Here is a 13,598-nt window from a genome sequence, read left to right as displayed (position 1 = left end):
ATATATATATATATAAATATGAGTAGAGACAATCCTTGTGATAGCATTAAACATATTGCTCGCCCACCAAATGCCAAAGGTTGTCATAAACAGAGTGGACTGCTCTGCAAAGTGTCCCACATAATTGGGCGCGCCAATGGATCCACTTATATCCTCTGCACGTGTTTATGACCCACACGGACTCAACAGTTTCCAAACTCCTAATTTCAGCCCGTATTAGTCCCCTTAAATATTTCATTTTCTAGAAGCTCTGACACATATGTCATTCATATTTTTTAAAATCAATTGCAGAAATTGTACCAATTTTTTTGTCCTTTATTTTGCAGCTCTATATGTGACATTATGTTAATTTTGCAGCTCTATACGTGACATTATGTTATTGTGACTTTTTAATTGACATAATGTAATGTCACTTGATAATGTCACTCAAGAGATACAAAATAAAAAAAAATGTTAGCATCACTTATTCTATCACTCTTTTTACGACTTTTTACATTTATTATTTAACACGTAGACTCCACTATCTCATTTTCTGTTTAAATAATAATATTTCATATTAATAAAATTTACATATCAAACAATAAATAAAGAGAATGACAGAACGCACGAGCTGAATTCCTCGAGGCAAATATGATGGTACGATCAAATGACACAGAGGGCATCCAAGTAAAGATATCAGCCCCTGGGCCTAAGATTTCAATCGGTATTCAGGAACCAAAGAAAATCATTGCGTTGGCATGAGTGTTGGTGACCAAAATTTGGAACAACATTAGTGACTCGAAACAAAAGAGGGGGGGAAATCTGTTTTCTGCAGTACATTCCCATAATAACTTCCACTTGATGAAAATATTACCGGATAAATTTAAAAGAAAAAACATTCCTAACATGATGTGAATTTCCAGAACAATCAAAATACCAATGACTTGATAAAAAGAAAAACAAAAAAGGGGGAAAAGTGTTCAGGTGCTATAAGCTGTAAATCCTATATACAAAGCAAACTTTCACATGGCAATTCCCCACTAAAAAACCACCTTCATATGAAAAACCTGGCTCAGCTACACCAAAAATGTCCGGAAACAAATCTTCAAAGTTGATTGTTTTCAAGGGGACCAAAACGAAAAGAAAAAAATAACTTAAAGAACCGGCTCGATCTATAATTTGTGGAAATTTCGATCCTAGTCTTCCGAAGCAGAAGCAGCTTCTTTCAAACACGATCTCATTATCTTTGCAAGCTTTGAGCAAGCATCTAGGCATAGCTGCATTCCCTGTCAGGAGACGCATTGTTACGAAGTGTCATCAAAAGGTTACTTCAAACACAAGGGGTGTTGTTAACTAAAATGAATAATTTATTTTACACGAAACATATTTTTCATGCACTTACAATTGTAGTTTTCAATTGTCATAAATGTATTAAGTAATTGAATAACTTTGATGAAGAAGCATGTAATACCCAAGGGCTAAGCTAGTAAGATGTCGTACCTCGTTAATTTTTGCGGTTGACCATTCCCCTGTAATAGTTAGCTGAGTGACCTCGTATTTAGAAGGCATACACGAAAGCATCAAGCTTCCGTCTTGGTAGCTTTCCTCTTCTAAAACGGGATCAATTACAAGGTTTTTCCCCAGACAAGACTATGCTCCACAAATGCAAAACCACAAGCGTGATAAATCAATGTACTCAAGGAATAAATATTAGCAAAAGTGAAATTTGCAAAAGAAAACATGCGGTACAAATTTGGTATTTTTCCTCAAAATTGGGTTTAAAAGTTATAGAAAAAAAAAGAATGAACCATAAGAAACAAAATATTTAGCGGACCAGCCAAAATGACAGAACAAAAACAAAAGATTACCAATTATATAACCTTGACTTTGTCATTTCAAAAATCTAATTTTTTTAACAAGTTATGCATGCTTGCACACCACCATTTAAAAGATGGTAAAAAGCTGAACTTGAACAAAGAGAAAGAAAATAGATAGCTTTAAACCACCTTAAGGTAAAAATTTACATTTTCATTCACGCTCAATAAGCAACAGAAAGTAGGGAATCAAAACTCTGAGGCAGGTGCATACCACAGAAACTGAAGTAACAAGGTCATACATCATTATTCCCGCATCTGCTAGGGCAACACTAGCACATGAAATAACAACAGGAAGATCACCTGCAAAGAAAAAATGGATGAATCCCATGAACACGCTAATTAGATACACTGTTTCTTTGCATATTGAGATCATATTAGGAACTATCTTCTGCACCTAAAAAAGCCAAAAACAAGCACATATGAAAAAAAAAAAAAAAAAATCGTCGTTATACCTCATTTCTTCCATAGTTAAAGTATCCAAAAATACATGGCTAAAATTAAACATTGAGCTGTTTCTTCTTTATTATTTAGTTATTTTCAATTGTAAATCAAATCTAAACATCTTTCAACAACAGGCACGATCTCTATCAGACAACAGGCATTGACTACATGTTGACCTGTCACTTAACTATTCACTAAACACCAATTTTTCAATATTTTGCCAAGGGAAATCAACCAGGTGTGAAAAAAGTATCCCCAAAAAAAAAAAGGTTGGGGCTGAGATGAGGACGCGGAAGCTTTATAAACGTGACAATGTTAGTAAATAGAAAATAAGCTAACTCAAACAACACCACTTCCAGTGCCTTCTACAAAAGGCAGAAAGTAAACTAACATCAATGAAAATTATTATCATAAGAGTGCAAGAAATAACAAATAAAATAAAATAAAAAGTTTAGTCAGAGATCAACAGAACATGCTGAATGCCCGACCATTGAGTAATTGTAACCAACCAAAAACAATATGCAAGAGAGGACTTTTGGGCTTCTTCGTTTCTATCGTAGCCTAAAAGGGAGAAAGTTTCCAAAGAGACTCAATGGAAAGTAAGTGATAGAAATCTATAAGATCAAAAAAATATATCATCAAAATTCGCGGTAACAATAAAAACACTTTGAAGCCACCAGAAATGCTTATGAACTTACTGCCACCGGATTCCAAAACCAACGCGAAAACATCGACGGTTGTTTTGGGGAAAGTTTCTAACATGATTGCACCTTCCAAAGCTTTATGAAGCATTGAAGAAAAATCTTTGTCGTCTGATCCCTAACATAATAAATTTTCAAATTTTACACGCAATAATTAATTAAGGGAAGGTACAAGAAAATGTTATAATTTCCAAATTCCAAAATGGTTGGATAAAGTTAGTACTAACCTGTCCACGGACTGGTGTGGCAAAAGTTGTGAAGGTAACATTACAATTCAAGCGCCCAATATCACTGTACATCATTGCCTTCTTACTCTCTCTTGGCCCAAATCTAAACTCACATGTCAAATGAGTAAATAAACAAATGTATGCATGTGTGTGTGTGTGTGTCTATATATATATATATATATATATATATGTATGTATGTTTTTTATATATCATATGAATGTGTGTATATAAAGAACAACACTCACACAGACACAATGACCTTTGTATTTCCAAACTCTGCATAAGCAGATCCCGCGGCAGCATTCACAGCCCCAGTCCTGAAAACTGAAAATTTCGCAAGAAATGAGGTTTATTTCTTGTGGAAGATCACGTTTTAAACATGCAGTTCAATTTCATAGTGGGGAATATTTAAGGAATATAAAAGGGATTAAAATGATCCCCGTTGGGTGTTTTAAGAACATCAATTTCTGAACCTCAATCAAATTTAAAAAAAAACAAATAACAAAAATAAAAAAAGAGGGAAGAATAGGGAAGACAGAGAAGGCTTACAGGCAGGTCTGCACTGGTGAAAACCGCGGCCATCGGGTCGGACCCAATCGACGTTGTCGTTTTTGAAAAAGGAAGGTTTGGTTTTCTGGGTCGTCGGAGACGGTGAGTAGGTGGTCGGCGTTGATGCGGCTTTCGCGGCCATTCGCGGCGGCTCTTTCTGTCTTTCACGGTCTTTGGCTGTTTGAGAGAGTTAGTACTCGGTGTCACACTCACACACGCACTCTTCTTTTAGCCTTCCCAACCCCCGCATAAAACGGTGCGTTTTGTCACTTGTAATTTACTTTTTTTTTTTTTGGAAATATTTTTTTTTTTTTTTTTTTTTTTTTTTTTTTTTGGGAAAAAAAAAATCTGTGAGATTGCCTTTGATTGAATTAAGCAGTTTAGGTTCTCAATTTTTGTTCTTCGATGACAATCTAGTAATCTACTATCGTCGTTTTGCAAACGACATGCCATTACAATGGTGTCCATGACCCGAAGTCGTTTTTTTAAATACATACTAATGTCTAATTACTTGTGTCGTTTATTGTGAGTTGAGTTCCAGTGTAAAAACGTGTTTTTTATTTACAAAATTGTGTGTATTTTTTAGCGTATATCTCTCCCCCTGTTTAGTTTGTACGAGTAGTTTTATGATAATGTCGTTTTTATTTCGAGGCATAATCAAGATGTCGTTTTCTGCTACTGTCGTTTTTTTAAACTATAAAAACGGCATGTTCTTTAACTTGGTACACGCTCTCTCCCGTTCATGTAACGGCTAAAAGCAGAGAAATCGTTTTAGAGAAAGGGAGAACAAGAAATGGAAGAACAACAGAAGAGGGAAGCGACATGCATTACATACAAGTAGAAAAATGCTTACATTGTGTTAAATAATTTATTTAGTAATATAAAACCATACACGTAAGAGAACTAAAAATCAAATTTTCTCGATCGGCGTACACAGGAGAGGTGACAGGTCCATTTCCAATTACATTTTAAGTTGTTGCCAACATATACGTTCACAATACAAAGAGTTCGTAAATAAATTACAAAAGATTCTGTGATTCTGTGATATGAAGATTGTCGTTTGCAACATTAGGGAGGGGGAGGTCCAGGTGCAAAGAGCGGTGGACAGCAGCTTCTAAATAGACCACAGCAGCACAGAAACGACAAACTGCAAAATATGTAACCCTTAAGATTTGGCTTCACTAACTTTTCATGCCATTCAACATATTGATGAAAATAAAATTAAAAAATTAAGAAGCTAAAAAAAATTTCTCTACCATGATTCTAAGAATCCTCCCTCAGGAGGAGCCGGAGCCGGAGGCAGCAACGGTTCGCTTGGCGGTGGCGGTGGCGGTGGATGCAGATCCATTTCTCACAGCAGCTCTTAAAATGCAGTAATGGGAGTTGTCTAAAATACAGATGGCTTATAATATTATATCTCAAATGTCGCACCATCCTGTCATCAAGTAATACCCTCCATCTACCATTCAATGAAAGGCAGGTTCAAGACTACTGCGAAAATTGGGTACTCAACTAACGCCAAATACATCATTAGTTGACCATATATATGCACTTTTTTAAGCATCCAACTGAAAGTAGAAGGAATTGCCTTCTGGGGCAATTTTCTTACCACATTTTTAGAAAATGGCAGGCTTCATATGCTCGAGTACATGCGGGTTTTCTCATCGGTTTTTACTGTCAAATAGAAAAACCACAAGACGTGGCTATGTTTTTGGAACAAAAATTACAACATAATGGCACGGCAACCAAATTGATATCCGGCCAGTGCTATAAATTTTGTTGCAGGCTTATGTAATACAAGTAGAAAACGATCAATTTTATATCAAAGATGACAGCCTCTTGAATTTCTACAAGTTTTCTCTGCACAAGAAAAATTTAATGAAATAATCAAGTCAATCATATGATCATCTAACCATATCGGATAAAGAAAAAGAAAATCTAGTAACAAGCCCTCACGGAACCTGCTTCTTTCTCCTCCTCCTGTAAAAAAGAAAAAGTTTCTGTATATCCAACAAAGTTGTACAACAGTAATTCTAAGTTACCAGGACAAAGTTCTGGTCCTCTTTCTCTTGCTAAGTCCATGTTTGCTAGCAAGTTATGGGGGACGAACACTTCCCATGTGGAATGATTCAAACCAAGGTTCAGTCAAGTCTACTGTCTCATCATCCGAGGCACGCCAGCTCCTAGCTTTTGATGCCAAGAGTACCAATCTCTCCATATACTCAGCTGAAATTCTATTTTCTTCCTTGTCTTCAACATGAATAGCTGTGTGGTTGACATCTAGTGGCACTGAACACTGAACCGAGAGATTATAGGACACGACTCGCTTTAGCTCCTCTGCATCCTCAGAACTCTCTGTGTGCATGTGTTGTTTGGAAATATGGCTGCAGTCAGGTATGTCTATGCATTCTTCGCTGTGCGCACCATAAGTTGACGACCTCTACGTGACAAGCAAAGAGTCAAGAGAACAAAAGGTTATCAGGCAAACACAAAAATTGTTAAAGGTCATAAGAAAGGTATTGTGAAAAATCTTCCTGTAGTTTGCCAATAGTAAAGCAAGAAGGGGACAAAATATCAAGCACAGAATTGGGGAGACCTAGAGATGATCAAATCAGAAGTACCAGAATGTAGTTGGTGAAAAATTATTACCTGAGAAAAATTCACAGAGATGTTCGTCCTTCTAGATCTTTCTGGTGCAATAGTTGAAAGAATTTGAACAACCTCACCCATTGTTGGTCTAGCCTCGGGATCCAATAGCAGGCATTCCTTTGCCAAGTAAGCCATTATCTGCATCTCTTCTTCTGGGAATTTACCATCTAAATTCAGGTCCGGCAGCTCCATGATTATTCGCCTACTGTCCTGTAACCGAGGAGTAGCCTGAAACATGACAAACATGTGCATTCCAGATCTACATTAGACAATTCACGATGAACTTCTTAAATGGTAAAAGCTATCAGGTTCGAGTGTTTCAGCCATTTTAAGTAAATGAATTATTCGTCCTAATGGAAGCATACCGCTCACCCCAATCAGGATGAAAGTGGAAAATTAAACAAGGTAAATCCATAATGGAAAACTGCCTCCTGATAATAAGAAAAGTTGATGATAGGATATATTTACGATTAATAAAGAGATGAGGATGAGATTGCTTTGGTCAATGACATGACATAGTAATAGAATTTCATACCCATATGACAAGGCTTTCTTCTCCTTTGCCACTTTGTTTATGAATAGGCGGCCGACCAGTGATAAGCTCAAGAAGAACAACCCCAAAACTGAAAACATCCGACTTAAGAGAGGCTCGTCCAACAATCGCATACTCTGGTGCAAAGTAGCCGAAAGTCCCCTCCACTCTTGCTGGAGAATTCGAACCGCTGGAGAGACCATCGGCTCTCAAGTGTTTTGCCATACCAAGATCAGTTATCTGCACAATAAGAGTAGTTTAGCATTGCATTACACACGTTCCAACTGGGTGAAATATGAAGATAATATCATTAAAAAAAGAATATCGAGTTCTTCGATTACTTATCACTTATTGATGGAAGAAACAAGAACTTCCAGTGACCAGTCCCAAGATAAGCATATGAAAAAAGCAAATGTACTTTAGTTTTGAGAATCTAGACCGTACTTGACATCTCAACATGATAGACCATACTTTGTCAAGCTAAGAAACAAGAACATCTCCATGATTCAAACACAAGCATATTACTAGCTAAGATGACAATTAGTTGGCAGAAAACAAACTTGATAGTGACACTCAACTTTCGCTACAAATTGAACATTTCTCTAGTTTCTATAACCCAATCAAAACAACACTAGGTCATTTTCTCATTTTTCTTTCTAAAATTTGAGATTTATGTAGATGATTCAAATTTCAAAGGATCCAAATTCTTGCCTTTGCTCGCCATTCTTCATCCAAAAGAATGTTTGTTGATTTGACATCTCGATGCAGAATTCTTGGAGCAGCTGCTTCATGGAGATACTCTAATCCTCTTGCAGCTCCAATTGCAATTCCAACTCGAGCACCCCAATCCATCTTTTTCCCCGAGGCCCCATCTAAACAATCTCGCAGATTACCGTTAGGGATGTAATCAAACACTAACAACCTCTCAGCATTTTTTCCGCGGGTTTCTGAGCAGTAGCCAACCAGAGGCACCAGATGACAGTGATTCAGTCTGGATAATATCTCAATCTGAGAAAGCAACAAACTTTTGCTCTTATAAATTGAGAAACAGCAAATTACTCTCTAATATGCTCAGACATGATGAGGACGATCAAACGTGAATTCAAGATGAGGCATTATTACCTCTGTCAAAAACACAGAAACGGCATCAGGCCCTTTCTGAGTTTTTAGTCGCTTAATTGCCACAGTCTTGCCATTTTTGAGCTTACCACGATAAACATAACTACTTCCCCCAACTCCTATAAGATTAGACTTTGAAAATTTTTCAGTGGCATCATGCAATTCAGAGTACGAAAATTGAACAATCAATCCATGTATTGTTCCTGTTCTGCTCCCCAACAAGAAAGAATTCCTGTGAAAGCACCCTGTGAATGAATGAAAAGGCGTTACAGAAGGTTTCAACAGACTACTTAGAAGCATTTAAGACGTTCATCTACCACATAACCAAGGTAAACCCTGACTAACCTTTGATTTGTTTAATAGGAGAATTTATAACAGTTTTGGGTTCAGAGAGTGAATAAGTCCTGTGGCTAATTAAATTGGCAGCACTGTTGAAACTAGTTTCTCTGTCTGATGACAACACTGGTGGTTGAATAGCAGACTTGTCTTTTCGGTAGAAGTAGCATGCCACCGAGGAGAGAAATGCAAGAGTTGTAAGGATGACACATATTAATAATACAACTACAACAACTTTGCTTGAAATGTGCGTTTTTGAAGATTCTGTATCACCAAGAGATCCTGTCATAAAGAAATCAAAATGCACGTTAGTTTATTGAAGTAATAGATGGTAAATGAAATTGAATCTAAAAACGAAATATAGTATAAACAAATAAACGGAAGCAAAGAGAAAAAAAGAAGAATAGCACAACACAAGATTGCTATTGAGAACAAAAGACACAGTAAAGGAATGGTAGCTATCAAGTATTAGATCCTTAAGGAATAGCATAACAATAAGCCGTGTATAGTAATATTGATAAGGAGAGTTAATCAACACCGTTTTAACACATTAGATTCTTAAACACTTAGAGAAAAACTTTAGAGAGAGAGAGTAAATACCAATGGAACAGTTACAGGCTGCAAAACAGTTAGTATACTGGCTATCAGCTGCAACTTTAGGAAGCCCATCTGCAGGACATTGGCACCTCCATATACTTCCACCATCTACGAAAGAGGTATGTCGTTAGCATCTCCACACATCTTAAATTGATCATTCTCGGACAAATAAATAATCCAGAAAACAAATATGATTCTATGAATGACAAACAATGCCATTGTATTTGAACATTTACAACGCAAACATGCATCTACACGGCATAATCAAGCATACTCCACATAAGTATCAGAACACTGAAAAGGTGAACAGCAAAATAGAGCACTGAAGATTAACTTAGAACATGAAGACTTGTGTTACTGCAAAAAAAAAAAAAGTAAGCATAGAGTGAAAGTAAAAGACCTAAATTATCAAGTAGATTTCAAAAAAAAAGAAAAAAAAAAAAAGGAATTATGCAAATTTTCCATCCCATACGTTAAAATATCACATCTTTATGTATCCGTAGATGGGTCATGCCTCTATCAATAACGAATTAACCAAAAATGCTTCCAGTAGAAGCTCAATAACAATTTTATATCGTAAGCAGAGCAAAGCTTTCCGTTATTGTACCACAAAAATCAGCAGCATACCCTGACTGCAATCGCAGGATGTTGAACAGTTAGATCCAATTGTGTAACTCTGATTCCCTTGATATGAAGAGGAGCATTCACACGTCCAGTCCTTTATGCCAGAGGTGTTGGAAATTTCATCTGCCCAAGAAAGCTATGGAAATAAGCTTCATATCCTGCGATTGCATAAATCAAAAACACAGTACAACAGGCCTAAAAATTGGGGCAAACTTGAGATACTGCGTTAAGCAACTGTTACTGCTGATTATTTAAAGAAAATTGTTAAATGTGCAGGAGACAAATATATAGTTAGACTCTCCTTTTGCCTAGCGACAAAATCACATAGTAGGAATATGCCAAATAGACTAGTAAGCTTTTGAGAGCAACAATCAGAGATTTGTCTCTGTAGATATTAAATCACTTGATACTAACCACAAAGACTTTGATGAACACAAATGAAGCTGACAACGCAAGCAAGGACAACTTCCGCGTGGAATTTCATTTGCTCCAACCTGAGCAGCATATGAAATTCAGGATGAGAATTTTACACTTAATAATGCTGCATCAACACAAAAACCAAGGTAGAAAGGAAAGTTTATCTGAAGATCTTCAGAGAATGATGGCAAATTCTTTTAGATACAAGGAAATTATAGTTAGTGTTGAGTCAAATCTTATCTTAATTGGATTTAATATTCTTAAGTCAAGATGATTATTTCTTTTATTAGAAAAGCAGCTAAGGAAAACGACAAGGAGTTGGTGAAGCAATACGGCAGCATTTTACTAAAACAATGAATCAGAAAGTTGTAGACTCTACTAGAAGCCACTTCAATTGGCTATTCTCCAACAACTTTTCCTTGCAAGTTGTATAGCTGTTTATATATTGTATTTACTGATATTGAAATCAGCCAGTACAGAATTTGAGAGAGAGATAATCTTGTAATAAAAGAGCTTTATGGGGACGTTTGAAAAGGGGATTCGTGTCATGATTTGAATTATAGTTCGTGATTAGTTACAGTATTTTCTCTCATAAAAAATACACGTAAAACAAAAATAATTCTGAATCATGGTTCTGAATTCATGAACCAAACGTCCCTTAGTGTGAGAAAGGGATTCTAGAGTGAGAAAGGGAGAGAAAAGGCTTTGTTTTTCTTGGGGTTTTTCTCGCTGGTTTTTCTCGGGAAAGTGAGGTTCTGGGTTGATTATTTTTCTGGTGTATCTCTCTGTAATTGACTTGAAGAAACTTTGTTGAATGCAAGTCGAATTCCTCTAGGGAGTTCGCGGAGACGTAGGTAACAGTTGTGCCAAACTCCGAGATCAAATTCTGGTTGCGTTGTTTTGATTCTTGTTCTTAATTAAATCTGTTTGGTGTTCTGGTTGATATTAGGTGTTAGATTCGTAACATATAGGAATATTCCTAGTTCTCTCAAACTAAAAATTATGATAACCAAAACCTTGTTCCGCGTTCCTGACTGGAAGCTAATACTAAATTGTATGCAACTTCAAGTAGTTCTTTATCTTGAAATGAAATGTTAGCTTATCATTATTGATAAATTGGGAGAAAATAGAGGGGATACAAAAAACTATCTTAATTCACCAGTTACTACAGCAGGCGAAGAAAATGACCGACAAGCAAGAACGGTAAATTTCTAAAGCTTGTTCTGGTTACTCCATGAAAACTAAAAAGAAGCAAACTTTGTTAAAATAAAACTTTAGACTGTAGAACGAGAAGAAATTACCTTCATTAGGGACTAAACGTCTACTAACTGAACGTCCTTGATTCACACCCTGCAATCCAGTAAGCGTACGCTAATGAAAGTTCGGAGTCTCGATAAGTGTATTAGCACAAATATTTAAACATTAATTTCCTAAAGCTTTATAACAGACGCTTATTTCTAGAAATGAAAGAGACTCTCATAGTGCGACTGTGATATCGCTTATAGTAAAATGTGATGGACAAACAGAGCTGTGAAATCATTCTTGGTCTGACTATACTGATTCAAACACCTCATTTTGCAGAAAATAAACAAAGAAAATGACAGGTAGGAATGGCCAATTATAGTTTGGCCAACAAACTTCTAGAAAACTTCCAATTCAATGCAACCCAATATACCAAATTCTCAAGCAATACACAAACAGAGAGAATTTTCTGCAAGCTTCAAACGTTATTAACACGATTTTGGCATCGACATCCTCTACGGCCATGAATGGTCACAACACATGAAATAATGTTACACAACTAAATTTATAAATGCACCACCATGAATGCAAATGTAGTTGCACCCAAACAATTAACTATGATTTGAAGCATGGGACTGTTTAAGCTAAGGACGCTATTGGGCTATTGGGCCACAAACAGGGCCGACCACTGCATGTATCACATTAAGAAACAGATATTTGGCACATCGGAAACATAACCCAGTGAGTGATTGTCTTGCCCCACATCTTTCTAAATTTACAACTGAAACCATAAAAATACAACTATAAGCCGCATAACATGAACCAGCTGGCTAGCTACACCAAAGCTTCGTAGACTTAAATTCTTTTAAGTTTAAACTAAACACATATTAGCTTTAAAGAAAGTAAATTCACTTGTACTGTAGCATTACAAGTCGCCTATAATCACAAGGAAAGTGGAAAAAGTGAGAGCATTTTAGTTCACCCACTTGAGAAGAAGTAAGAACAAGACTAAACAAGGGGTTTTGAGAAAATTTAACCACACCTTAAGAGAGAATTGAACTTTCAAAAGTTATCTGAGAGACTCGTGCGCTTTACAGATTTAATTTTTTAATTTGAATTAAAATATAATATTTTTTAAAAATTTTTAATGTAGTAAAAATAGATGTAAAATTTGTTAAGAATTTTTAAATATAAAAACTTAAAATTAAAACCTTATATAAGTGAAATGAACAAAGTCTGAGAAGAAGAAGCAACAAATACCCATAAAACTAAAGACTAAGATAATTTTAGTATTGAAAAAACCCCATCAAAGTTAGCGTCTCAATGATCTAGTTGGTGTGCTTAAAAAAGGAAATTACATAACAGACATGTGAGAGCGAGTGTAGAGGACAAAAAGTTTGATGGGTTCTTTGGAACATTTAAAAAGAGAAAAATGGTGCTAAATCGAACCCATCAAGTTCAACCACCTCTTTGAAAATAAGAAATACGCCGATATGAAAGAGACTCCTCACCACTCACCATATCCTAATCCTTCCCCAAAAAGTTTACTTATGTTTCTTTATTGAAGCTAATCATGATAAAGACCATTTAATTAACTTCTTTTTTACTTTTATTTTTGAAAAAATAATAATAATTTTGGGAAAGGATATCAACGGCTATAACTTGCGAGACTTTGCTTCAAAGACAGACACAAAACATACACGTTGGAGCTCCGTAAAGCAACATGTAAAGTAAAATTCCAACGTAATGCTCCCGACACTGGGCCCCACCTGCGTGTCGGCTATGGGCCGCGTGCATATTACATCACGGTGGGCCAAGTCCCAGGCTTAGGCCAGAGGCCCAATTAAATCTGCGTCGGCATCTTTCAACAGACGATCACGACCGTTGGATTAAGTGAAACAGTCAGATAGAGCTAAAAAGATACCGAGTTACGGAGAAGAAGAATCCCATCTACACTTTTCAAACCCCCTAATCGATGACGTGGCATTCCCCCTCCTCAGGGGTCACGAGAAATTTCACACGAAAATAAATTATTACCTTATAATAATATTCTCGAAACTCGAAAGGCGATGACTGGTCTCATAATTCATCAACCTCACCATTTTCTCTCACCAAAAAGAGAGAGAAGATGAAAAAGACCAAAATTGTAACGTTGAAGCCTTAAATTCACCGGAATTTCAAATTTTCAATCGTGAAATATCGACCAAACTGATTCACTGAAAGTGGAAAAGGAAGAAGTGGCAAAAAGTATACCTCGAAGAGTGTCTTCTCTGACGTCTTCTGTGGTACTGAGACTGAGAAAAGCAC

General features: G+C 36.3%; 2 protein-coding genes across 6 annotated transcripts; both read right to left on the bottom strand.

Moving 5' to 3' along the window:
* Window positions 1–771: 771 nt before the first annotated feature.
* On the bottom strand, window positions 772–3,978 carry LOC21391427 (exosome complex component RRP41-like). Its single transcript, XM_010091662.2, has 7 exons — window positions 3,776–3,978; window positions 3,472–3,550; window positions 3,226–3,328; window positions 2,996–3,116; window positions 2,068–2,156; window positions 1,480–1,629; window positions 772–1,265 (listed from the first exon to the last, which is right to left on the bottom strand). The coding sequence occupies exons 1-7, from the start codon at window positions 3,915–3,917 to the stop codon at window positions 1,176–1,178; spliced, it is 774 nt and encodes a 257-aa protein (XP_010089964.1). The 5' UTR covers window positions 3,918–3,978; the 3' UTR covers window positions 772–1,175.
* Window positions 3,979–4,604: 626 nt separating this feature from the next.
* LOC21391426 (receptor-like serine/threonine-protein kinase NCRK) lies at window positions 4,605–12,563 on the bottom strand. 5 transcript variants are annotated; one of them, XR_002901605.1, is made up of 11 exons: window positions 10,047–10,195; window positions 9,636–9,755; window positions 9,012–9,116; window positions 8,421–8,693; window positions 8,079–8,320; window positions 7,668–7,964; window positions 6,960–7,196; window positions 6,425–6,652; window positions 5,818–6,215; window positions 5,032–5,234; window positions 4,605–4,922 (listed from the first exon to the last, which is right to left on the bottom strand). XR_002901605.1 is itself a non-coding variant. In XM_024161338.1 (11 exons), the coding sequence occupies exons 3-11, from the start codon at window positions 10,114–10,116 to the stop codon at window positions 5,871–5,873; spliced, it is 1,917 nt and encodes a 638-aa protein (XP_024017106.1). In that variant the 5' UTR covers window positions 10,117–10,126; window positions 11,351–11,399; window positions 12,552–12,563; the 3' UTR covers window positions 5,572–5,870. The 5 variants fall into 5 exon arrangements, 3 of the variants coding, with proteins under 3 accessions (XP_024017106.1, XP_024017105.1, XP_024017104.1); XM_024161338.1 differs by lacking the exons at window positions 4,605–4,922; window positions 5,032–5,234 and adding exons at window positions 11,351–11,399; window positions 12,552–12,563 and having other exon boundaries at window positions 5,572–6,215; window positions 10,047–10,126; XM_024161337.1 differs by lacking the exons at window positions 4,605–4,922; window positions 5,032–5,234 and adding exons at window positions 11,351–11,399; window positions 12,278–12,323 and having other exon boundaries at window positions 5,572–6,215; window positions 10,047–10,126.
* Between the last annotated feature and the right edge of the window lie 1,035 nt (window positions 12,564–13,598).

Source organism: Morus notabilis, unplaced genomic scaffold, assembly GCF_000414095.1.
Source record: "Morus notabilis unplaced genomic scaffold, ASM41409v2 Scaffold922, whole genome shotgun sequence".
Lineage (NCBI taxonomy): Eukaryota > Viridiplantae > Streptophyta > Magnoliopsida > Rosales > Moraceae > Morus > Morus notabilis.
This window is presented reverse-complemented; position numbering and strand designations above follow the sequence as displayed.